Consider the following 24,729-nt stretch of genomic DNA (forward strand, 5'->3'; position numbering starts at 1 on the left):
ATAACCATAATTTGTGAGGCTAAGAAGATACCAAAGTAAAATGTTTGAAAACAAAGAGTATGGAAAGCATACATGACAGTGCACAGCCCTCTGACATTATCTGTAAACTGGGGCATTTCACCTTGCAGGTGGTCTGTGAGATGAAAGATACAGATCCCTGGCACAGCAGACTCTCCTTTCCCACCCACCGCTCCCCTCAGCAGTGTACTTTGGTAGATCCCCCTGTTCTGTTCCCCACTGTGTCTCTGGTGAATCTTCTTGGCCCCCTTTTACATCTGGCCTGCACCCCAGCTCTTGTATGCATAAAAAAATAAAATAAATCTTTATAAAAAATGCATATCCTAAACCTCATTGTAGTTCTTTTTAAAAAGAGGTATAGCTAACCATTCAAAAGAGAGATAAAATGGAATACTAAAATAATTAACCCAAAGGAAGACAAGATATTAAAAAGTAAAGGAACAAAAGATAACAGGACAAGAGAAATGAGTAAAGATAACAAACTAAAACCCACTAAGTGTAAATGGTCTAAAAAATAATACAGGGAAATGGCCCAAAAGGCAGAAATTGTCAATAGGATTTAAATTTTTCAAAAAACATCACCCAAATAGATGCTACCTGTGAGAAATACACTTAAGATAGAAAGACAAAAAAGCTAAATGTAAACAGAAAAGTTTATACCATGCAAATACTAGTTATAAGAAAACTTGAATATCTATACTAATATCAGGCACAAAGGCTCCAAGACAGAGATTATCAGTAACAAAGGATAGAGATATTTTATCAAGAAGACAAAGCAATGTAAATGTGTGTACTTCTAATGAGAGAGTTTCAAATTACATGAAGCAAAACTGACAGAATAGAAAGGAAAAATACATCCATAATCAATGTTATCATTTTTAACAATCCTCTCTTACTAGTAAAATAAGCAAAGAGAAAATTAGTAGAGAGACCTGAACAATATGCCCAACAACTTGACTTAGTGATAATCATAGAAATTTCCACTCAACCACTGTGAAATAGATTTTTTTTAAAAAAGGCACATGTGACATGTATTAAAATGGATGATATTTTTGTCCATAAAAATAAGTCTTAAAATTTTAGTTGGCTTGTTACCATAGATTATACTTTCTGACCATAATAAAATTAAAGTAGAAATCAGTAACAAAAAGATGCCTGGGAAATCACCAAATATTTGAACACACACAAAAAAAATTCTAAACAATAAAGACATCAAAGAAGAAATCACAAGGAGTATTAGAAAATATTCTGTATTAAAATATGAGGAAGACATAGCATATCAAGTTTATGGGATATAACTAAAATAATGTTTAAAGGGCAATTTATAGCTTGAAATTATTTGCTTTGATACATAAGAAAATATTCACTTCAAATATTTTAAATTTGTCTATCAGAAAATATAAAAAGTCAAAATTATTGATTTATGCTTCTACCTTAGTAAGATACAAAATTTAAGTTCAGTGACTATAAAAGAGGAAAAAAAAGGCAGAAATTAATGAAATTAAAAACAGAACATCAATAAAGGAAAACATAAAACCAAATACCAGTTCTTAGAAAGTACAATAAAATTGACAAGCCCCTGTTAGTCTGATAGAAAGACAGAGAAAAATAAATTATCAATATCTGATATTCCATAAATTTGACAAGTTGTATGAAATGCCCAAATCCCTCAAAAGACAGATCACAAAATTACTAAATCTTACTCAGTAGAAAGTAGAAAATTTTTAAAGCAATTAAGTTGATTTCCTAATGTGAAATCCTCCCAACAAGAAAACCCTAAACCCAGATGGATTCACCAGTAAATTTTATTAAACTCTAAACTCTTTCAGAAAATAAAAGAGGAAACACTTCTCAACTCATTTTATGAGGTCACCATTACTCTGTAAACAAAACCAGATGAAGATATTACCATAAAAGAAAACTAGACCGGTGGCGCAGTGGGTTAAAGCACAGCACTGAGAACCACTTCCACATGAGTTCGATCCCCGCCTGCCCCGGAGGTGACCACATGGCGCCGCAGACCTCTCCTGACCCGCCCACTGCTCCCTTCAGCAGTGTACTTCCTCGATCTGCCTGTTCTGCTCCCCACTCTGTCTCTGGTGAAACCTCTCGCTGCCCCTGAGCCTCGGACCTGTACCCCAGTTCTGTATGCACAAATAAATAAATCTTTAAAGACAAAAAATAGTAAGAAAAGAAAACTAGAACTAGACTAATAGCCTTTCTTAAGTGTACTTAAGAAAAAGTCAGCTGGCACTCCCTGGTGGCACCGCGGGTTAGGACGCAGCACTGCAGGCTGGCCACAGCTACTTCCCGGCAAGTTCGATACCCGGCCCCAGAGGTGATCCACACGGAGCGGCAGAACTCTTCTGACCCGCCCGCTGCTCCCCTCAGCAGTGTACTTCATTGGTCTGCCTGTTTTGCTCCCCACTCCGTCTCTGGTGAATCCTCTCACCGTCCCTATACCTCTGGCCTGTACCCCAGTTCTGTATGCATAAGTAAAGAAATCTTTAAAAAAAAAGAAGAAGAAGAAGAAGAAAAAGTTAGCAAATTAAATCAAGCAATATAATACAGATAACAAATGTGGGGGTTACCCTAGGAATGCAAGGTTGCTTTAATATTGCCAAGCAAATCAATGTAATTTACCACTGTAACAAAATGGTCATATGATCTTCTCAGTAAGAGAAAATACATTTAGCCAAAATTAACATTCACTAACAGAAAAATGTTCCAATACTAAGAAATGATTGAGGGGTGTCCTCAATTTGATTTTTAAAAAGCACCTGTGAAAAACCTACATCTAAAATAGTATTTGCTGGTGAAATCCTGAAAACTTTCTCTCCACAAGAAAGTGGAAAAAGTGGGGGCAAACAGAGATATCCATTCTCAGCTCTAATGTTCAACATTGAATAGGATATGACCCAATGCAATAAGCAAAGGGAACAGAGAGAAGAGAAAGGAGAGGAAAAGGGAGAAAGGAAGAAATACTAAGTAGAAATGCAGAAGAAAAAATTTAATTAACTTTATTTACAAGAGAGCATAATACCATTCCTTACATAACATCACAGGTAAGTTCTGGAAATTGCAACATTAAGAGAAAACACATACAAGGAAAGTAGGTACTTGAATTATGTCATTTGTTCAGTGCTTGCCACACAGTTGGGCTTTTCCTCATCAAAATAATTTTGAATGACATAACATTATTCAAGAACCTAATGTATACAGAAAATGTAAAGAAACTTATAAATTAGCTAAAAAAAACTAAGTGAAATAATCAAAGTTGCATGATATGAAGTCAATAAATATAAATCAATTATATTCTATATAGAGGTAATAGAACATTAAAATAATATTAGATAATAAATAGAATATTAAATTTCAACACTATTTACAAGAGCATAACAAAACCATAAAAATCTATAAAACTTCAAATATTGTGGAGATAAATTAAAGAAGACTTTAAAAAATGGCTAGATATACTTATGTTCATGGGTCCAAGGACACATTATTGAGTCTTTTAGCAAGAAGTCAATACTTGAGCTCTCCCTAGTGGTTTAAGGGGTTAAAGTACAGCACTACCTATCCACAGCCACTTTAGTTGAGTTAGATTCCTGGCCAGGGAGCTGACCCACATGGCGCAGCAGGCCCCTCCTGACCCACCTGCTGCTCCCCGTAGCCGTGTATTTCAGTCCATCTGCCTCTTCTGCTTCCTACTCTGTCTCTGGTGAGTCACCTCCCCCCTCCCCCATACCTCTGGCCTGCAACCCAGTTCTTTTTTAAAAAAAGTAAATTCTTCCCCAATTAAACTATATATTTGATACAATTTCAGCTAAAATACATACCATCAGACAAACTGATGATAAAATTTATATGAAAATGCAGAGGTCCTAAAATAGTCAAAATAACTTTGGAAAAGCACAATTCTGGAGCACTTCATGCTCGAATAATCAAGGATAGACAACAGAATAAAATATAGAGTCTAGAAATACACCCACACAAATGTGATGAATTCGTTTTCAATAAAACACTCAAGGTGGTTCAATGTAGACAGGATAATTTTTTTCAAATAGTGATGTACCAGGCAAAATTTTCAACTCTTTCTACAATATATAAAAATTAATTCCAAAAGCATTATATGCTTAAATGCATTAGTTTAAACTATAAAACTTTTGAAGAAAATGTAACAGACTTTGTTTACAAACTAAGCTGAGAGACAAAGAACCGTAAAAGAAGAAAAAATGGTAATTTAAAATTTATCAAAATTTGAAACCTCTGTTCTTTGAAATATAGGTACTTGAGGGCCCTCCTGGTCATGCAATGAGTTAGGATGCAGCACTGCAAGTTAGCTGCAACCACTTCAGCGAGAGCTCAATACCCGGCGGAGGTGATCCACATGGCGCAGTAGACATCTCTTGACTTGCCCACGGCTCCTCTCAGCAGTGCACTTCCTTGATCTATCTATTCTGCTCCCTCCGCCCCACCCCTCTGTCTCTGGTGAAGCCTCTCACTGCCCCTGTATCCCAACTCTGTATGCATAAATACATAAATCTTTAAAAAGAAATAGGGCCCTCCCTGGTGGCGCAGTGGGTTAAAGCACAGCACTAAAGAAGCTAAAGCCACTTCCGCATGAGTTCAATCCCTGCCTGCCTCGAAGGAGACCCACATGGCGCGGCAGACCTCTCCTGGCCCGCCCGCTGCTCCCCTCAGCAGTGTACTTCGTCGATCTGCCTGTTCTGCTCCCCTCCCTGTCTCTGGTGAATCTTCTCACCCTCCGCATCCTTGGCCTGTACCCCAGTTCCATATGAATAAATAGATACATCTTTAAAAAAAAAAAGAAATAATAAGGTACTTGACAGCAAGGATATATTCACATACACTAACCTGATAAAAGTCTTCTGTTTTGAACAAAAGATGACACTGAGTACTTCATAATGATACACAAATGCTTAATGAACACCCATAAAGATGTTCATTATCATTACTCATCAAAAATCACAAATTAGGTCCCTCCCTGGTGGTGCAGCGGGTTAAAGCGCAACACTAAGAAGCTTAGGCCACTTTCGCATGAGTTCAATCCCCGCCTGCCCTGGACGTGACCACAAGGCGCGCAGACCTCTCCTGACCCGCCCGCTGCTCCCCTCAGCAGTGTACTTCGTCGATCTGCCTGTTCTGCTCCCCTCTCTGTCTCTGATGAATCCTCTCAACCTCCGCATCTCTGGCCTGTACCCCAGCTCTATAGGTATGAATAAATAAATTAATCTTTAAAAAAAATCACAAATTAAATAGCAGTGTGATACTAGTGCATGATCATTAAACTATCTAACATTCAGAAGACTGTCAGTCCCAACTGGTGATAATAATGTAGAAAAATAGACTCTTGCTCACCTATCGTTAGAGGGAATACACAATAGTAAACCACCTCTGAAGAACTGGATGGATATTTTTTATAGAATTTATTAAGAAGTAAATTGTATTTTCATAAAAACTTTTTATATGTATATTTATAGTTTAACTCATGATAAGTAAAAACGTTCATCAAGGTGAATAAATAAACTAACTGTGATCTACCCAGGTAATAAAATACTACTGAAATTTATAAAGGATGAACTATTGATACTATAACATGATAAATGGCAAAAACATTATGTTGAGTAGAAGACCACAAACTGGTACATACCATATTAATCCACTTATATAAAATGCTAAGACAGGCAAATCTAATCTATAATAACAAAATATGGGTAGTGGTTACCTATGATGGAGATGACTTAAAAGAGAAACAAGAGGCCCTCCCTAGTGGCGCAGCGGGTTAAAGCGCAGCACTGAGAAGCTAAAGCCACTTCCGCATGAGTTCGATTCCCGCTTGCCCCGGAGGTGACCACATGGCGTGGCAGACCTCTCCTGGCCCGCCCGCTGCTCCCCTCAGCAGTGTACTTCGTCGATCTGCCTGTTCTGCTCCCCTCCCTGTCTCTGGTGAAGCCTGTCACTGCCCCTGCACCTCTGGCCTGTATCCCAGCTCTGTATGCACAAATAAATAAATCTTTAAAAAAAAAAGAGAGAGAGAGAGAAACAAGAAATCAGTGTTGTGTGATAGAACTAATCTACATTTTGATTACAGTGCTGGTTTAATTATTAAGTGCATATGTCAAAAGTTATCAAACTATATAGCTATACTGAGGTCACTGTAAAAAATATATAATTCAATAAAATTGATTTTCAAAAGAAAAAAATGAAGAACCAACTGCACGACAAAACAAAGGAAATTATACTGAAATATGAGAGAAAACATATTTCAGAAAACTACCTATTAATCAGAAGATTTTGGGAAAGCATATGACATCTGCTAAAGGATGCAAAACTCAAGACCTTTTCAAAACAGCAGAAAGTCACAGAAACTCAGGGTGAGTGGAACATTCACAGAATGGATACAAATGGATATGGATAAAAGATACAACTGTAAATAAAGTGATGAAATAAGAAACCTTCATCCAAAATAATAAATAAAGCTATTTGGAGAGAAAATCAAGTCAGTTGTACAGTTAATCAACCTGAGAAGCTAAGGGTATAATGGGAAAAATAAACATATGAAAATAGTGGTTATAATGGTGACACAGCACAGAAAATAAACATTTGACATATGGATTATAGGAAAACAATTTGCTATGTACCTGATGAATATACCAAAATGATTAGAAGAACAGCAGTAATTTTTAATTATTAAAATTTATTCATGAAAAACCTCCTGAGAAAGATCAGGAAAAAACCTAAATTTTCAGCTGGAAAGCATCTTCCCATTATAGGCAAAAATCAAATAAATGTTATTCATATACAGAAATATTAAGAAAAGATTTTTAATTAATCAATTAATAAGTTAGTAGCCAAGAATTAAGAAAAACAAAAGCAATTCATGTAATAGACAAAATTGCACAGAAAAGATTTCTCTTCTATAACTCTAAATGCCAAAAAACAATGAAGAAATATTTACGTATTTTTCACAGTGTAACTGAGTTTTCCTTCATGTGCGAAGAAACTTAAAGACATTCTTAAGTAAGTCTGAGCTGTAAAAAAATATGACCTACATTCCACTGTTAAATATATTACAGAAAACGTCTGGGTCCCGTTTCCAGAAATGGCAGATAAATCAAGTCAAGCCGATTCTCCCACTGAAAACAATTAGAAAACTAGACAAGATTAAGAAGCAAAAACAAGCCCAAAGCAGTGAACTTTATGGGAGAATTACAGAGCCAAGACCTGAAAGATGCAGCATTGACTCTAAAGCCTGGAATCTATACCCACCCCCTCCTTTGCCAGTCTCACTACCTGCCAGTTCCACAGGTGAAGAGATGTCAACAGACACTTCCAAACAAGGCAACAGAAACTAGACTTTGGGGGCCACCAAGGAATGGGAGACCTAAAAGTATCCTACACTATGGGGTAGGGGTCCACAAAAGGACGTGCCCTGAGAATAAAAGTGACCAGTTCTCACAGGACTGAAGACCAAGAATGGATCATAGATGTTTTCTTTTCTTGTGTTTTTTGAGCTGAGTAAGGGGACATGCTCGTGTTTGTGACCTCCCGCCATAAGCAAACGGAGCCCTCTCGGAAAGAACGTAATGTAACCCTAAATCTCAGATTAGCACTAAAGTTCTTATACCTAGTGTATATCCCCTTCCAAAAAACCATGCACACAAGACTAGAAAACAAAAGGAACAACACACAATAAATCAAAATCTCCAGATACATAATATTAAATTATCAAAAATAGACTTTAAAAATAACTATGCTTACTACGTCCTCCTGCAAGTGAGATGAGTGAGAGACTATCATCAGAAAAGTGGATTATTTTTTAAAGGGTGAAACCAAAATTCCAGAATTTAAAAGTATAAAAAAGAAATGAAGGCTGTAACTGGGAGATTAAAGATCAGAAGACAAGAAGACAAGACAGAAAAAAAGATTCAACATGAAGCACAGAAAGATGAAATGGGAGAAAGGGGTTCAAAGATATTCATAGGAAACGAAACGGGAGAAAGTTCTAGCATGCATGTAATGGAATTCCAGCAAGAGTGTAAGAACATAGAACAAGCCATTTTTGAAGGAATAAGGGAATTTCCAGTTATAACCAATGAGGTTTTAAGGATTTACAGGGTTTCCTTACTGAACAAAATGAACGAAGCAGCTGGCTTCCCTGAACTGGGCATAGAATTTTTAAAAGACTGTAATCCTTAAAAAAAAAAAAAAAAAGTGAAGAAGTTTTTCGATCTAAACAATAAAGAGAAAAAAGACTGAAACAAACAAACAAACAAAAAAGTGAAGCACACAAGTTCTACATTCACCTTGGCTTTCTGTCTGGGAACTTTTCCAAACTGCAGCATGGAAAGCAGAGCCCAGTAAGAACTTAGCATTTTCGGGGGACAGGAGAAATGTCAGAATGAAGAAATGGAAGGCAGCTAAAATTTGTGAGTACAGATTCAGATGAAAAAGAACTTCAGAAAAGAGACCCCACAAATCCAAATAAGGGTGTTCCTCTGATCCAAGGAGCCCCAAACTACAAGTGTCCAAACGCAATTCTGCAAGGGTAGCAGGAAACAGACAAAGGTAGAGAGCTGAAGGGAGATTTCAACACACAGAGCTGCGGCGTACATTTCAATTCCAATGTACCCAAAGTAAGGAGGTTTGATGAACCCCCCAGAACTCAGGAGACACCTCACACTGGAGCTCACGAGCCAGGTTTCACAGAATGAGTTAGGGTGGTTTCTTCTGCTTCTGCTTCCTGAAACAAAAGGTGGTGAATTTGGTACAATTACTTTCTTATAGATTTGGTGAATTCACCAATGAATCATCTGGGCCTTTTCTATTTTGGAAGCTTATTAAGTGTTATTCAATTTCCTGAATAGATACAGGCCTATTCAGATTACCTGCTTTTCCTGTATGAGTTTAATGGTTTGCATCTTTCAAGGAGCTGGTCTATTTTATCTGTTATCAAATTTGTGGACATAGAATTGTTCATAATAATCCTTTATTATCCGTTCAATATCCACGGCTCTGCTATGATGGCCTCTAATTCATTTCTGATATTAGAAATTATGTCTTCTCTCTCACAGTTAGCCTGGCTAGGAGATTATCAGTGTTATTGATTTAAAAGAAGAAAAACAAAACAGCATGGGTTTTGTTTAGCTTCTCTACTATTTCTTGCTTTAAACATCACTGAATTCTGCTCTAATTTGCTTTAGACTTAAGTTGTTCTTTTTCTATTTTCCTAAGGCAGGGCCTAAGATTATTGATTTTTAGATTTTCCCCATTTCTACTCTATGTATTTAGTGCTCTAAAGTTTCCTCTAAGTACTACTTTTAAATATACAATAAATTATAAAGCTCGGCCCTCCCTGGTGGCGCAGCGGGTTAAAGCGCAGCACTAAGAATCGAAAGCCACTTCCCCATGAGTTCGATCCCTGCCTGTCCCGGAGGTGACCACATGGTGTGGCAGACCTCTCCTGACCCGCCCGCTGCTCCCCTCAGCAGTGTACTTAGTTGATCTGCCTGTTCTGCTCCCCCATTCTGTCTCTGGTGAATCCTCTCACTGCCCCTGCAACTCTGGCCTGTACCCCAGTTCTGTATGAATAAATAAATAAATCTTTAAAAAAAATTATAAAGCTCATGCTCTAGGAATAACAGTTCTACATCAGGACCAATAGCAAAACCACAAACCTAAGCCTTGAGAGAAAGTCATCCAGTAGTAAATTTATTCTGGTAAGTAAAAAATTCAGTACTTTTCAGAGAAGGTACTAGATTCATTTGGTATCAGGAGTGCAGATTATAAAATAAATACTTAAAATATGTTAATCAATGTGGATAAACAGGGGAAGATAGGTATTCTAACAGAAATGAAAAGCCTAAGAACCAAAATAAAACGAAAAAAAGTATGAAATTAATAGCATACATGGATGGGCTTTTATAAAAACAGTGGGCACAAAAGAAAAAAAGGACTAATCAACTTGAAAACTAGTTAACATAAATCCAAACTAAAGCACTGGTAAACCATACATTTATTTTTTTTATAAGAAAAAAATGGGAGTATTTGAGTTGAGATGTTTAAGACAATAACAAGTATTTTTTCGGTCCCAAGATGAAAAGAGCAAAGAAAAGGGGCAAAGTACCTATAGAATACAACGTTAGAGGGGAAAATGGTAACTTTAAGTGGATAACTGGAAAAGTTTTCTTTGTTGAAACTCAATAATCCATGCTTTCACTCCAAAAAGTTAGGGAAAAGGAAAAGTCAAGAAAAGAAAGGGAAGAAAACAGTAAAAGAAAGAGCAGAAAACAATGACATATATAAAGAACAACATAACTTTTATCACCTCTTAGTCATTGTTTTAGTTTCTCTAAGCATTTGATGATTCAGGATGAAAGTGTTCAGTCAACTAGAAACAAAATGAAATTTCCTCAAGCTGCATAAAGGATATCTCCACAATCTCACCAATAGCACAATACTTAGGTGAAATGTCCTCTAGAGTTAAGAACAAAACAAAGGTGCCCGTTCTTACTACTTCTATTCAATGTTGTTCTGAAAGTTGTAGTAAAAAAAAAAAAAAAAAAAAAGGCCACAAAAGGTATAAAAGAGCATTCCCAGATGGTGCAAAATTTATGCAATAAGTAACTCTGACAATGATTCATATGAAAACCAAATACTTATCAATAACAGAAAAGCAGACAATCCAATAAATGACTATGCAAGAGACTTTATTGAATACTCCATAAAAGAGGCTATCTGGTGACCAATAAGACCAATATGAAGCAGTGTTCAATAGCAGTCATCAAGGCAAAGCAAATTAAAACCACGATGAGGTACATACTCACCAGAATGGCTAAAAGCCAGTGTTAGTGAGGGTGTATAGCACAAGTGAAACGCTCACACATTAGCAGGCAAGTAAAATGGCACATCATCATTTCTTATAAACAAATGAGCCAGTAATTCCACTTCTAGGTTAAACGCAAAAGAAGCAAATGCATATGCCCGAAAAACACCTGTAAAAGATGTTTAACGGGGCCTCCCTGGTAGCAAAGGGGCTAAAGTTTCGGCGCTATCACGCTATCACCAGCCACTGCAGCACAAGTTCAATTCCCAGCCAGAGCGCTGACACACATGGTGCAGAGACCTCTCCTGTCCCACCTGCTGCTTCCTTCAGCAGTGTATTTCAGTTTATCTGGCGGTTCTGCTTCCCACTCTGAATCCTCTTAACTTCTGCACCTCTGGCCTACACCCCAGTTCTTGCATGCATAAATAAATAAAAAGAAAATTTAAAAAACAATGTTTAACAGCAGTATCATATATGGAACCAAAAACTTAAAACAATCAAAACGTACATCACTAGCAGAGTTAATAAACTGTGGTGTGTTCATGCAATTGATGTTTATTTACAATGAAAAAGAACTATTAATGTCCTCAACAACATAGTCCCAGAGTATGTTAAATGAATAAAGTCAGACAAAAAGATAATATGAATTGATCCTGTGTGTAGAAATCCTTGATTTATCTGACTATATGAATTAAATGGAATCAAAAGTAGTGATTATATCAGACTGAAAAGAGCATATGCTGTTACTCTCTGAGTGATGGAAACATCATTCATCAGGGTGATGATTTTACATTTGTCAAAACCAATCCATCTGCCCAGTTAATACTTTTATATCTTACTATGTATAAATATAAATATAATGTTATATAATTATATAATAATATAATATTAAGGTATAATATTAAGTACTGTTTCCATAAAGCATGCCTGATAATTTCCCAGAACTAATGAGAGAGCAAGGCAAAAAGTCCTACAAATATTCCAAAAAGACAACTGTAAATAATATAACTAAATATATCACAGTAAAACTGCTGAAAATCAAAAATAAAGAAAAACTTCAAAAAGAAAAGACAGTATAATATTCAAAAAAAACACCAACAATTCATGTTGGCTTCTCAATAGAAGCAATAAAAATGAAAACAACATGAAATACCTGAAACTATGAAAAGAAAATGACTACCAATCTAGAATTCTATACACTGATAAAACATCTCTGAGAAACAAAGGCAAAATAAAAACATTTTCAGACAACACTAGCTGAGATAATTATCCTCAGTAGAATGTCTGAAGGAACTATAAAAGGATACTATTATGGAAAGAAATTTAAAGCCCAAATGAAACTAAGTAGCACAAAAAAGGAAAAAGAGCAAGAAAAATGGAAGTCTAATGAGTACTGACAGCATAAACAATAATTATGTTGTGTGGAATTAGCACAGAAGTCAGCGCTTGAAAAGAGTTACAATCTTGTCATGTTACAGGCAAAGGTAAAAGCACTTTTTTATGCTGGACACTGATAAACCGAGATTGCATGGTAAACTCTAGGGTAGTGATTTTAAAAATAATATAATGCTGAGTAACTCACTAAAACAAAGGTAGTATAGCTACATACACTTAGCAAGTGCAAAAGAAGGGGGGAAAAAGAACTCAGAAAAGGCAAAGAAATAGAAACCATATAGGAAAATGATGAATTTAAAGACCTAATATACTGGCAATTATATTACATGTATATGAACAAATGCTCCAACTAAAAATTAAACTTCAAGAAAACTGAGTTTAAAAAGTATTATATGCCAGTTACAAGATACTAAAAACATAAATATACAAAGAACTTGAAAATAAAAGAATGAAAAAAGTTATACCATGCAAACATTCATAAACTGTAGCTGTATTAGAATAAGACCAAGTTATTTTCACACAGAAAGCACTATTAGAGAAAGAGGCACACACTTCATTATGGTAAAAGTTTTGATTCACAGATAAGATACTGCAGTCTAAATTTGTATGTACCTAATAACACGACTCAAATTATATACAACAAATATTGACAGTACTCCAAGGAACAGACGTGACACAATCATAGTAGATTTTAACATTCAGCTCTCAGTTAACTGATAGAATAGACAAACATGCAAAAAAGTATCTAAGATTTTAAATCATACAATTAATAAATTTTATTTAATTGGATATAATACCACACCAAACAACTGCCAAACACAAGTTCTTCTTAAGCACACAGAAACATTTTAAAAATTACTCATAACTTTGACCCTACAGAAAATTAGAATGGCAAAGTATGTTATCTGGAACAAACAGAAATCCAACTATAATCAACAAACAATCAAAAAACTCTAATAGGAAAGTTCCCATATGTTCAGCAATTACTCGTCTTGTCTTCCTTCTTAAGGGCCATGAGTCAAGGAAATCAAAAGGAACTTAGAACTCAGCACAGCACAGGGCACTTTGGCCAGTGCAATAAAACAAGAAGGCATAAAAGACAGAAGATTGGGAAAGAGACATTAAGTTGTTGTTATTAAACAATAACATATTTGTGCACATATGAGCAATTTTAACAAAACTGCAAGTAAATTATTAGAAGTTTAAAGTGTTTTAGCAAGATTGCTGGGTATAAGATTCACATTAATGCTAGAATCAGTAGCAACAAAGAGCTTGAAAATGTACTTGAAAAAAAATGTCACTGACAATAACATTGAAGCATAAATACCCAAGGACACACTACATGAGAAGTAGGCAAACATCTGCACAGAAAACCATAAAGCAGCATGGAGGGAAGTAAGCGAAAGTCTAAGGGATTTCAATATCATAAAGATGTTAGTTATAGATTCAAGGCAGCTCATTGAAAAGCCTAGTAGTTCAGGTGTATGTTTGTGTGTTTGGAAAACTCCTTAATATGGTAATTAATGCAAAATAACCTTGATGAGAGGGAAGGAAAGAGGAGAAGGAGAAAGAGAAGGGCAAGAAAGAAAAGAAGTGAGGAGTGGACTGGAAGAGGGCACCAACGAAGTGAGAAAACTTTCACTGAAGGATATAAAACTTTATGTTCAGTTACATTAAACAGTACGTTACTGGGAAGCAGAGAAATGCACCAACTGAACTAAACAAGGAATCCAGAGACAAAACCATCCTTAAGTAGACATTTGATTTATGAGAAAAATAGTGCTACAAGCAGGAAAGAATGGAAAATATTTTAGTAGGTGATACTGAGCTAATTGGTTATCCATAGAGAAAAGAAATGACTCGTTGCCTCACATCATACAAAAAAAAAAAAAAAAATCCAGATACATTTAAATGTAACAAATATTCTAGAAGACAGTAAAGAATACTGTCATAATTTTGGAATAAGAAAAATTTTTCTGAAACCAGGTATGAAAATCACTTCATATATAAAGAAAAAGATTACCAGTTTTATTGTCTTAAAAATAGAAGTGTTACTCAAGTCAATATTAACAAAGTGAAATAGTAAGAAAAGATACTTCCAACATATATAAATGGCGAAGATTATATAAAGAGGATAGTCCAAATGGTCAGAAAATATTAATATATTTTCAGTGTTCAATTGTATTATTAATCAGCAAAGTGTGAACTATATCCATAATGGGATACTTCTAGAAACAGATGGCTAAATTTTTTTTAAGATGGCTAAAATTTTGAAACAAAAACTATTGCCCAGAATATAAACTCTCAGACCAAGAGAATTCTCATACACTGCTAATGGGAGTATAAATTAGCATAATCCTTCCAGAAAACTGCCGGCCACTATCATTAAAATTTCTACATGCGGTCCTCCCTGGTGGCGCAGCGGGTTAAAGCACAGCACTGAGAATCTAAAGCCGCTTCCGCATGAGTTCAATTCCCGCCTGCCCAGGAGGTGACCACATGGCGTGGCAGACCTCTCCTGACCCGCCCGCTGCTCCCCTCAGCAGTGTACTTCGTCGATCTGCCTGTTCTATTCCCCACTCTGTCTCTGGTGAAGCCTCTCACCGCCCCTGAGCCTCTGGCCTGTACCCCAGTTCTGTATGCACAAATAAATAAATCTTTAAAAAAAAAAAAATTTCTACATGCACAAACACTAACCCCCCAGCTCCCCCAGGCATATATCTAACAGTAATGTGAGCACATGTGCACCAAAAGATAGACAGGAAGATGATCATAGCAGCTGATCTGTAATTGTCACCTATCAATTAATATTAGAATGAATACATAAGCTGTGATGTATTCACTTGGTAGAATAAAAATGTCAGTAAAAATGAATGAAGCAGTTACCTTAAACCCATGGACTAATCTCTTAATCACTCTCTCTCTCTCTTTCTCTCTCTCTCTCTCACACACACACACACACGCTGCATGGTTCCATTTATGTAAAATTCAAAAACAAGCAGAACTAATCTCTGATGTTTGGAGTCAGGGTTGCGGTTACCATTCGGAATGGAAGGAGAAAGGGACCCTGAGAAGGGTGCATGGTGCCAGGCACCCGTATACGCTCAACATTTGTATGTTATTTTCTACATGCGGATAATGAACTAAGCAAAGGTTTAAAGCGTTTCCTTAGACTAGGTGGAGATAAAATTAAGATCTTGAAAAGGTAACTGAGCACTCAGTAATGGAACAACTGCACCATGAAAGGACCTTCTTTCAAGGAGCCGCTGGCACTAAGCGGGGTTAGATGCGCGGCAGCCGAAGCTGAAGCCGGAGTGTTACCCACAGCTCGCTATTTCTGCCACAGCTGTCTTGGAAATGAGTCTTGTGACAGATCTTTCACCTCATAGTTCAGGTGGAGAACAAAAATAACTGGTGCTGGTCATTGCTAACAAAGGCTAAATTATTTATGAGTCGGGCCACTCTAACAAGAAAATTGCTAAATAATGTGTTTGTCCTCCACAGAAGCAGAGCTTTGTAGAACAACATAATGGCTGTTTTCACTGCCAAAAAATTTATTATAACTTTTGCAGCTTTAGATTCATATTTAATGACCAAAATAATTAGAATAGTTATTGTTGATAAATACTAATAAACCCAAAAGAGGCACACAGCATACATCACCAACCCCTTGTTACATGATCTTCTTCACTTGAGCTGTGAGTACGCCTAGGTTACAACGCCACCAAAGTAATAACCAACTTACATAGCTACTGAAGTACAGATAAATTTACAGCAAATTACTAACAACAGTTAACTCCACATGGCTATGTATTCACTGTGTTATTCCTTAAATGTTTCAGTATTTGTTGAAATGCCATAATAAAAAGTCACATAGTTATACACTCTATAATTTTATCATAGAATGTGCACACACACAAAAAAAAACTGGTCATATCTGTGTAGTATTATGTGTTTTCCTTCTATTATTTTTGCAAAAATAAATTTCCCTCTAATAAAAATATTGTTTACTTTTTAAAGGAAATAAATCACTGGGGAAGTATACGAAAGCTATTGTCTTATGAAAGCATTTTATCTTTGCATTTCCAAGTCCATACAATTATTTCCATATATAATTATTATTACTAAGAATATTTAGAATTGTAGTGCTATCTAAAAGATAGGCTGAAGATGCCTGTTAGTGTATCTTTTGTGGCTTCAAATGTTGTAGGAAATTCATAAGTATCCAGATAAAGTTTCATCAAAGAACTGAACTGACAGACACCATGTCACATGACAATGTAAGCTTTTTTAAGCCTTGATCTAGGCTCCTTTATTATTAGCTTGAATCTAGGGATGTTACTTAAACTCTGAGCCCAGGCTTCATCTGTAACACTGAAAGAAGAAAAGCTGCCTCTTAAGAATTGTGTGAGGATAAGAAAACCTCTGTAAAAGCCCTTTCTGGTGTTTGGCCCATAAACTGTGCTCAGTTAGGAGCTGCTAACACACCGAGAGACAACACGCAGCCAGGAAGGGACAGGCACATGGTGCTGCTAACAGTCCCCTGTGGACCAGCGGCACTATTTCTCATGCCCTCTTGCACCTGCAGAGAAGCCATGGCCTCTAGAATGTCCCTCCAGGAGAGCTGCTCCCCCAGGGCCTGGGTGGTGCCTGGGGGACAGTAATGACCCTGGGGAAAGAAGGGGAGTGGCGGTGTGACCACAGGATGGCTGCAGAATGAACGCTCAGACAGAGTCATACTGTGTGCACAGACAAGAGAAAGGAACAGATGAACTGATCTCAGTAGGCACAGATCTGCTGTATGGGGGAGACAGATTTGACAGCTATCAGTCTCATGGGGATTCTGAAATGCCTGACCAGGCAAATCCCTGTCCATGACTTCCCCTTACTGTTAGGATGGGTCTAAACACCTTCACAGGCCCTGCCAGGCTCCCTTCTGCTCCATCGCTGCTCTCATCCTGACATGTGGTCTGGACTTTCGCCTTTGTCCAGCTTCTATAACCATCATGCCACCTTCCGTGAAGTCCATGCCCAGGTGCGTCCTTCTACCACAGTGTCGCACGCTCGCCCTCCATGATTCACTTCCCTTAGGAACCGTGTGCCTATATTTCAGGATCAGCTTACATGTCACTGCCTGGAGAATCTCCCTGGACAGCACCGCCCCCCACCCCCAGACTTGCCCACCACAGGCGAGGTCCAGGACCTGTTGTGTGACCCCAGCTCTCAGACTTGCTCCCTCAGCACTGAACCCGGGAGGGCAGCCCCCTGGGCTTGCACACTCAACAGGAATGTAAGTACCAACATCAGTGACTTCAACCTGCTCTTTTATTTTTTCACCACTTTACTGCCAGTGCCTAGAATAATGTCCAGTTAATAGTAGACGCCCCCGAAATATACTTGCTGAATAGATGAATGAATTTCCCTACCTATATTGCATTAAGCTCCATGAGATCTGGTTTTGTGTCAATTCTGCATCATCAACAAAAGTGCAGTGCCTGGCACATAATAGTTTCCCTTTAACTAAATTTAATTTTATACTTATTACCCATTCATACATCATATAAATGCTGTTTTTCCAGGACCTATCAGAAAGGGGTTGGAGTCAAATTTTTCAGTCATGTCACCTTTTTTAATTAATGTTTTCAATCTTTTCTGTTGCTTCTATATTTAAATAATCCACTTAGCAATACTTAAGTAGTTTCTCTTATCGATGGTATAAAACATCAATGACACCAACTTCCATTTTTAAGAAGTTCACTTCCTATTTACCTGCAGAGTTTCCATTCATATTGTTTTACCACCAGCACCAATTATTTGTTGTGATCTCAAAGAAAGCCCACCAAGATCTATCAAAGCTCAAACAGAGGTATTAATATTTCTAACACTTTGCTTCTATTGGGAATATAAATCAAGCAGTTGAATTAAGTTAAATCCCCTTTGAACCACCAAATCACTTTTGCAAACCTTTGTAAGCACCAAGAAAGTATTCTCAGAATTGTCAGCATATACAATGCCACAATAATTTGAATAAAAGCTAAATTTGCAAAAGAGATCTACCACTCATTTTTAGACAAGTACACAAGTCAGGGACATCAAGATGGACCTTGATTACACCAACCACAACCCGGGACTTGAAGTTTGTTCATTTTTTGCTAAACGTATATCTTCATGCTTAAATTCAATGTTTACTTCTCAGTTATCGATGACATAGTATTCAATGACTGCTGACCCCTGTCCATTAAGGCTATCAAGGTCATTGAATCCATACGTCGTGTATGAGTGGGTAATGTTCAACGTGCTCTATATCTTGTCAGAGCAGAATTAGCCACTTGGGGTTGTTACTGAATGGTGAGCCAACCTGCAGCATTACTCACTGCTCACAGCTCGGTAGAGATTAATGTTAGTGAGAGGGAAGGCCTCAGACCAAGTGCAAAATAAATGGGTTTGGGACTTAAGTCATTTGCTATGGTGTCATACACGCTTTCGAAGTTAGTTTTAATTTCTTTTTATACCACATAGTTTCAGAAAGGATTTATGATAAGGTCTAAAGGCATAGCAAATATAATTCAGCAAGATAAAAGATACAGAAGTGAGGCAAAATTGGCAATGGAGAAACAGAGAGGGGGCATCACGGGGCTCGTCTCTTCTTACCTGTGTACTGCAAACCCCTGTATTCACTTATTGCCCCAGGAGGTTTTAAATTGGGCCAGTAATGGAACAGCATTTGCACAGCTGGAGGTTTCACTTGTGAAGGCCCATAGGCAATCACATACAAAAGATCCTACAGGAAACAGGAGCATACCGGGCTTAGTATCATCAAGTGAAAACTAAAGGTAACTTGTTCAATATTACCAAAGCAACAAAAAATTCCTATAGACGGATTGAGATGGTTGATTTGCCTGGAATGTTATCATCCAGGTGTGCTTCTCAGATCACTTCACATCACTCCACAGCATTATTTGTTATCCTGTAACATTATTTATTATCCTATTTATTATCCAAGGTAGAATTCAAAAGTACACTATCTTTATCAAATTCTTCTCTATTTAGAAAATGTGAAAGAGGCCCTCCCTGGTGGCACAACGGGTAAGGATGCAGCACTGCAAGCTGGCTGCAGCCACTTCAGTGTGAGTTCAATGCCTGCCCCAGAGGTGATGTGACCCACATGGCCAGGAGACCTCTCCTGACCCACCCGCTGCTCCCCTCAGCAGTGTACTTCATCCATCTGCCTGTCCTGCTCCCCACTCTGTCTCTGGTGAAGCCTCTCACCGCCCCTGCACCTCTAGCCTCTACCCCAGTTCTGTATGCATAAATAAATAAATCTTTCAAAAAAAAAAAGTGAAAGAGTAACCTTTTCCTGAAACACATTTCTTAACAATTCACGTCTCCTATCTGAGTGAAGAGAAGTTTTCAAGCAATCTTTCAAATTAAGTAAAACTGTCACAGATATAGAATTTTCTAAATTCCAAGAATAAGGTATATCCAATTACTTTCTGTTAAGCCATTGTTTTCTTCAATTATTATTTCTACTCTAAGTGATGAATAATTAACCAGTATTAATGGAATGATAGGTCTGTCACACCAAATGAATAAAGCATCAATAAGTTTTACCTAGATGATAGTTTTAATATACAATTTTAGTATATTATATAAATTAAGTTTGTGGCTATGAGTTAAATATGGTCCAAAACTTACTTTCCAGACTTCTTGTTTATATTTCATGAGACATTCCAATAACTGACAATGATACACTGTGAGAAAGAAAATATAATTTGAACATGAAATGCAAGAAACAAAACATCTTTTTGAAATACAATAAACTATATTAGCATGAATTTTCACTTTTAATCATTCAATTCAAATTTATTTCTTTTCACATATCACATTTTCTCAAAAAAATCATATAAGTCCTTGTCTTCATCAATCTTTATTCCAAAACCTGAGAATATTTTTGTTCATCTTATTCACAAAGGAAACAGAAAGGGAAAAGACCTTTGTAATCAGACTTCTGTGATATAAACTTATACCAGTGTGATCAAGAACTACCGTGGGGATGTACTGAGCATGCATAATGCACCAGGTGTTGTGCTAACAGCTTTACACAGATCATCTCCTGACCTCCACACTGCAGAAACCGAAGCTGAGCATCCTATCTTGGCCAAGGTTGGCCAGACACCAAGGGATAGGCTGAGGGATGAGAGTGGGTGTCTTTTATCATTTGACCATCAATTCCATCACGTTGAAGAATTCTTCGAAGCTACACAACAGCTGCTACTTTGATTTGCTTCTGTTTACTGGGGAAGTTGTGCTTTCTCCCTAGATGATATTGTTTTAGACCTTCCCTGATCTATCTTCCTCTGGCCTATTGTGGCAATGACGCAGGTCCCACTTATCAGTAGTCACCGATGACCCCCCACAGGACTCAAGTCAGTGGACATTTTCAGTCTGCCTCTAACTTGACCTTCAGCAGCATTTAGCACCACTCACCCCGTGTCCTTTGTAAAACACTCTCTTCTCTTGACATCATCACTCACCCTCTCATGTTGTCTGTGGCAGAAACTGATACCCAACGTTGCTAACCAATGTTGATAACAACCCTTTCTTCTTGTCTAATTTCGAACAGAGAATACAGAGCAGGATGCATCCAGAGCCCTTAGCATCTAGCGATGACCATCTGACTCCATCCTGACAGTGAGATCTAAGAGAGAGTCAGCTGGGGAGCTTCTGAGACATTTTTTTTCTCTCTGATGAAAGCAGAGTCATACCAGGAGACAGTTCTGCAATTTCTGTGACTGAACCTGTTCCATTTGTGAACATGATTGTGTAAGAATATAACAGCCTCCACTGTGGCATCCTCCTTTTGAAGAAGAAGAGAAATCCAAGAAAACACACAGATGCCATCTCTGACCTCTAGTAATGGGGAGCTATCACCAAGAATTCTTATTGCATAAACAGACATTCTTGTAGTTGAAGGCCTGTTAGTCAAAGACAGCTTAATATTGCTAGTTACAACCTCTGTCTCCTTGGCAAGCTCATCCTCTCCCCTGGGTCACCATCCATCGGCATCCTTGACACTGCATTTTCACCCCCTGGTCTCTCCAGACACAGTTCAATGAATATCACTGGACATTTACATGCAGGTTCAAGTTCATTACATCTAGTCCAGAGCTCTGTTCTGAGTTCCAGGTTCATACACATCTTCCTTAGTACCATAATTTCTTCTTTTCTTCTTCTTCTTCTTCTTCTTCTTCTTCTTCTGCTTCTTCTCCTTCTTCTTCTTCTTCTTCTTCTTCTTCTTCTTTTTAAGAAAGCTGACTTATTTGCATGCTTGTGTTTTGGATGTATGGAATAATTACGGAGGGTACTTGTGTGTCTCCAGTTTTATTAAGACATAGTTTATGTGTAACATTATATTAATCCAAGGCATGCTATCTCCTCCTCATGTCAAAGACACTTTGACCACAACATATCCATACAGATCTATGATCCTCCTCAGGAGCGTACTTTTCTTCTCTTTTCTCCGTGAACAGAACCATCATGTGTCCAGTTGAAAAGTTAAGATCCACCATTCCTACCTTGTCATCAAGTCCCGTCGCTTTTCTCACTCTCATTCCCCCTACCTTTGTATACCCAGACAAATGCAGTGACCTCCTTAGAGGTCAATCAGTAGCTCTGGCTCCTTTTTAATCCATCCTCAAGTGCAGCAGTCAGGATTACAGATTCAAAGTCCTTCCGTGGTTTCCCCAATAAACAGGGTATGAATACGGGACTCCCAAACCAGAACCCACAAGATCCCAAAGAAGTCTGCAACCCATCTCACACCAGAGTATCTTATGCTGAGCTCCAGCTACTGCTGGAGATCTTCAGTCTCTCCTGCTTGCCAGCTGCCCTTCTGAAACATGGGGTTCCTTCACCTGGAATCTCCACTACCTTGCTGACCTTGTTAATGCTACGCATCCTTTAGTGCTCAGGCCAACACTTATTTCCATATAAGAAACCTCCCTATATAGGGTCTTGTTGTGGCCAATGTACATTGTTTGACACACTTCTCACTGCTGAAACTTTAGGTTTGTGTTCATGATTATTTGATGAATGTCTTCTCCCTTTACCACAGGGTGAGCTTCCTGAGGCAAGGGCAGAAGTCAGCTCTGTTTTGCCAGCCATGATGTTCCCAGTGCCTGGCACAAAGAAGATACTACAGAGTGTGCGCACAGCCCTCCAGAGCTAGAATGCCACCGTTGCGCCATCCCTGTGTTCCCCAAGCCACATCCCTCACCCACACTTGCTGCTCCCCACCTGCTACCATCCAAACATCGTTCAGAGCAGTCTTCTGACTACCCCACTGGTGACCTGCATAGACTCTAAACTGCTCCTCCACCAACAATCACACCCCCTTGCCCTATCAGTCAAGCTTTTACCCATATCTTAAGGTCCCAAAGTTCCTCCCAGTCACTTGGAACCATGGCGTTCTCTCCTACTGTGAACTAATGCTGTCTCTGATATCTATGAGGTAGTTTTACATACTACTTTACATGGCACATTAGTGACTTATGTGAATATGCCCAATTCTCCCAATTAGACAAGCCCCAAAGCAAGCACCCTACCTTTCATTCCCAGGTGGTTCCCACAGTGTCTACCACAGAGCTGTGTACAGAGAGATCACCCCCAAATGCCTGATCTTTGAACAATGACCATGCTCTGTCCTCAGCATGCCTTCAGTTGCTCCTGCTGTCTCTCCCAGTGAAGATTCAAGCCATAGCATGTGCCTCACTAGGTCCCGAGAGCCTCTGGTGCACATGTTCGTAATAGTTTTCCAAATCGCAAGACTAGTTTGGGGTCCTAGTTTAAATTCCTTGTACAGAATAAGCCAACTACAAACATTCCCCCATGAACAGATGAAGATACAGATTTGGAAATAACAGAAGCAGCTGTCTGGTCACAGGGGTTTCCCAGAAAAATGCTGATGGCAGAGGGAACTGTGGGTGGCCGCCGTCCACAGTGCTGGTAACTGAATGCTCACAATATGCCTGTCGCCACACAGCGCTTTGCCATACTTTACTCACTAGACCCTCACAACAACACTGACATACCTCAGGAAGAATTATTATCTCACAGAGGAGGAAACTGGATCTTGGGGGAGTTGCAGAATCTGTTCAGGACTGCGTTAATGGAAGTTTGCAGGTGAGTGCAGATGTGCCTCAAAACACTTGATTTTACATAGAAAACAGGATCTAAGCCTCATTTAGCTAGATTCCAAATAAAGGGTTTTTCTTCTCAGGACATAATATATAAAATAAATTCTATTTTGAGGAAACAGAGGAGGAAATGAGATATAATTTTCCTATATATATATACATATGAAGCAAGCTCATGTAATAATCATAGGGGGTTTCATATCTAAGAGATGACACTGCAGATTAAGAAGCATTAAGATTTTAAGCTGAAAAACTTTTTACCTCATCCCAAATCAGAAATTCATTTATTATGTATGGTATCAATAAGCAGAAAGTTAAAAACAGTGCTACCAAACGTGCTGACTTCCCAAATAAACATTAAATGAAAATAAAGACTGAATTCCTATCTTAGCATGTGTGCCCCCAAAAGTCAGCTCCTTTGTAGGTCAGTTCCCCGCAAGTTTATCTGAAACTAGAGTGGACTCAACATCACTCATATTGAAAAACTCAAATACAAATCAAAACAGAGGTCTTACTTTTCCATCCACCCAAATTTATATGAACTTTATGATAATATTTGGTAATAGATCATTTCCATATACAATTAGTGGGACACTGAACTTTTCAAGGCCTTAACCCAGTAATCCCTTTATATGGGTTAATTCTAAGGAAACAGTCAGAAATGCAAGAAGATTTATTCTGTTCAAGGATATCTAAGTGGCATTAGAGTAGCAAATTCACAAAATATTAAATCATTCTCTTCAGTTGTTAGAATTCTAGGTGATTTTTATATTTCTGATTTAATTATTTCCATGTACTTATATTTAATCAATTTCCAGTCAGAGTTTGAAAACTGTTCCCAAACATTCTAAAAATATCACCAGCCAGCAAGATTGTTGCTAATAGCAACAAGGAAGGAAATTTCGTTCAACTTGAAAGTCTGCTTTCTAACATCTGTCCAGTTGTCTATCCCACCAAAAGTTCTGCCTGCTAGTTTAATGTCCTATTTTATTGTTGGTATTAGAATTAGTCACCCAAACTCCCACTTACCTGGGTTGGAAGTGTACTGCATGGCAATCATTAGCATGGATGATGCAGAGAGATTAACATGGGCAGGAACACCTTCTCTCCTTGAGGAACCCACTGAAAGCAAAATACTTTTGATTAGACAAAGACCTGTGTGTGTCACTCTGTCTCTGTCTCTCTCCACATATAACATGGCTGGCTGGCTGGCTGGCTGGCTGGATAGATGGATGGATGGATGGGTGGATGGATGGGTGGATGGATGGGTGG

General features: G+C 37.9%; 1 protein-coding gene across 1 annotated transcript in view; it reads right to left on the reverse strand.

Moving 5' to 3' along the window:
* Positions 1 to 24,729, reverse strand: part of UNC79 (unc-79 homolog (C. elegans)) — a 216,593-nt gene that overhangs the window by 135,663 nt on the left and 56,201 nt on the right. The window contains exons 5-7 of the mRNA XM_004681598.2: positions 24,487 to 24,579; positions 19,958 to 20,013; positions 18,914 to 19,043 (exon numbers count right to left, since the gene is read on the reverse strand). Of these exons, the coding sequence (XP_004681655.2) occupies positions 18,914 to 19,043; positions 19,958 to 20,013; positions 24,487 to 24,579 (279 nt within the window). The remainder of the gene's footprint in view (positions 1 to 18,913; positions 19,044 to 19,957; positions 20,014 to 24,486; positions 24,580 to 24,729) is intronic.

The sequence above is a fragment of the Condylura cristata genome, unplaced genomic scaffold (assembly GCF_000260355.1).
Source record: "Condylura cristata isolate star-nosed mole 26May11 unplaced genomic scaffold, ConCri1.0 scaffold00013, whole genome shotgun sequence".
Lineage (NCBI taxonomy): Eukaryota > Metazoa > Chordata > Mammalia > Eulipotyphla > Talpidae > Condylura > Condylura cristata.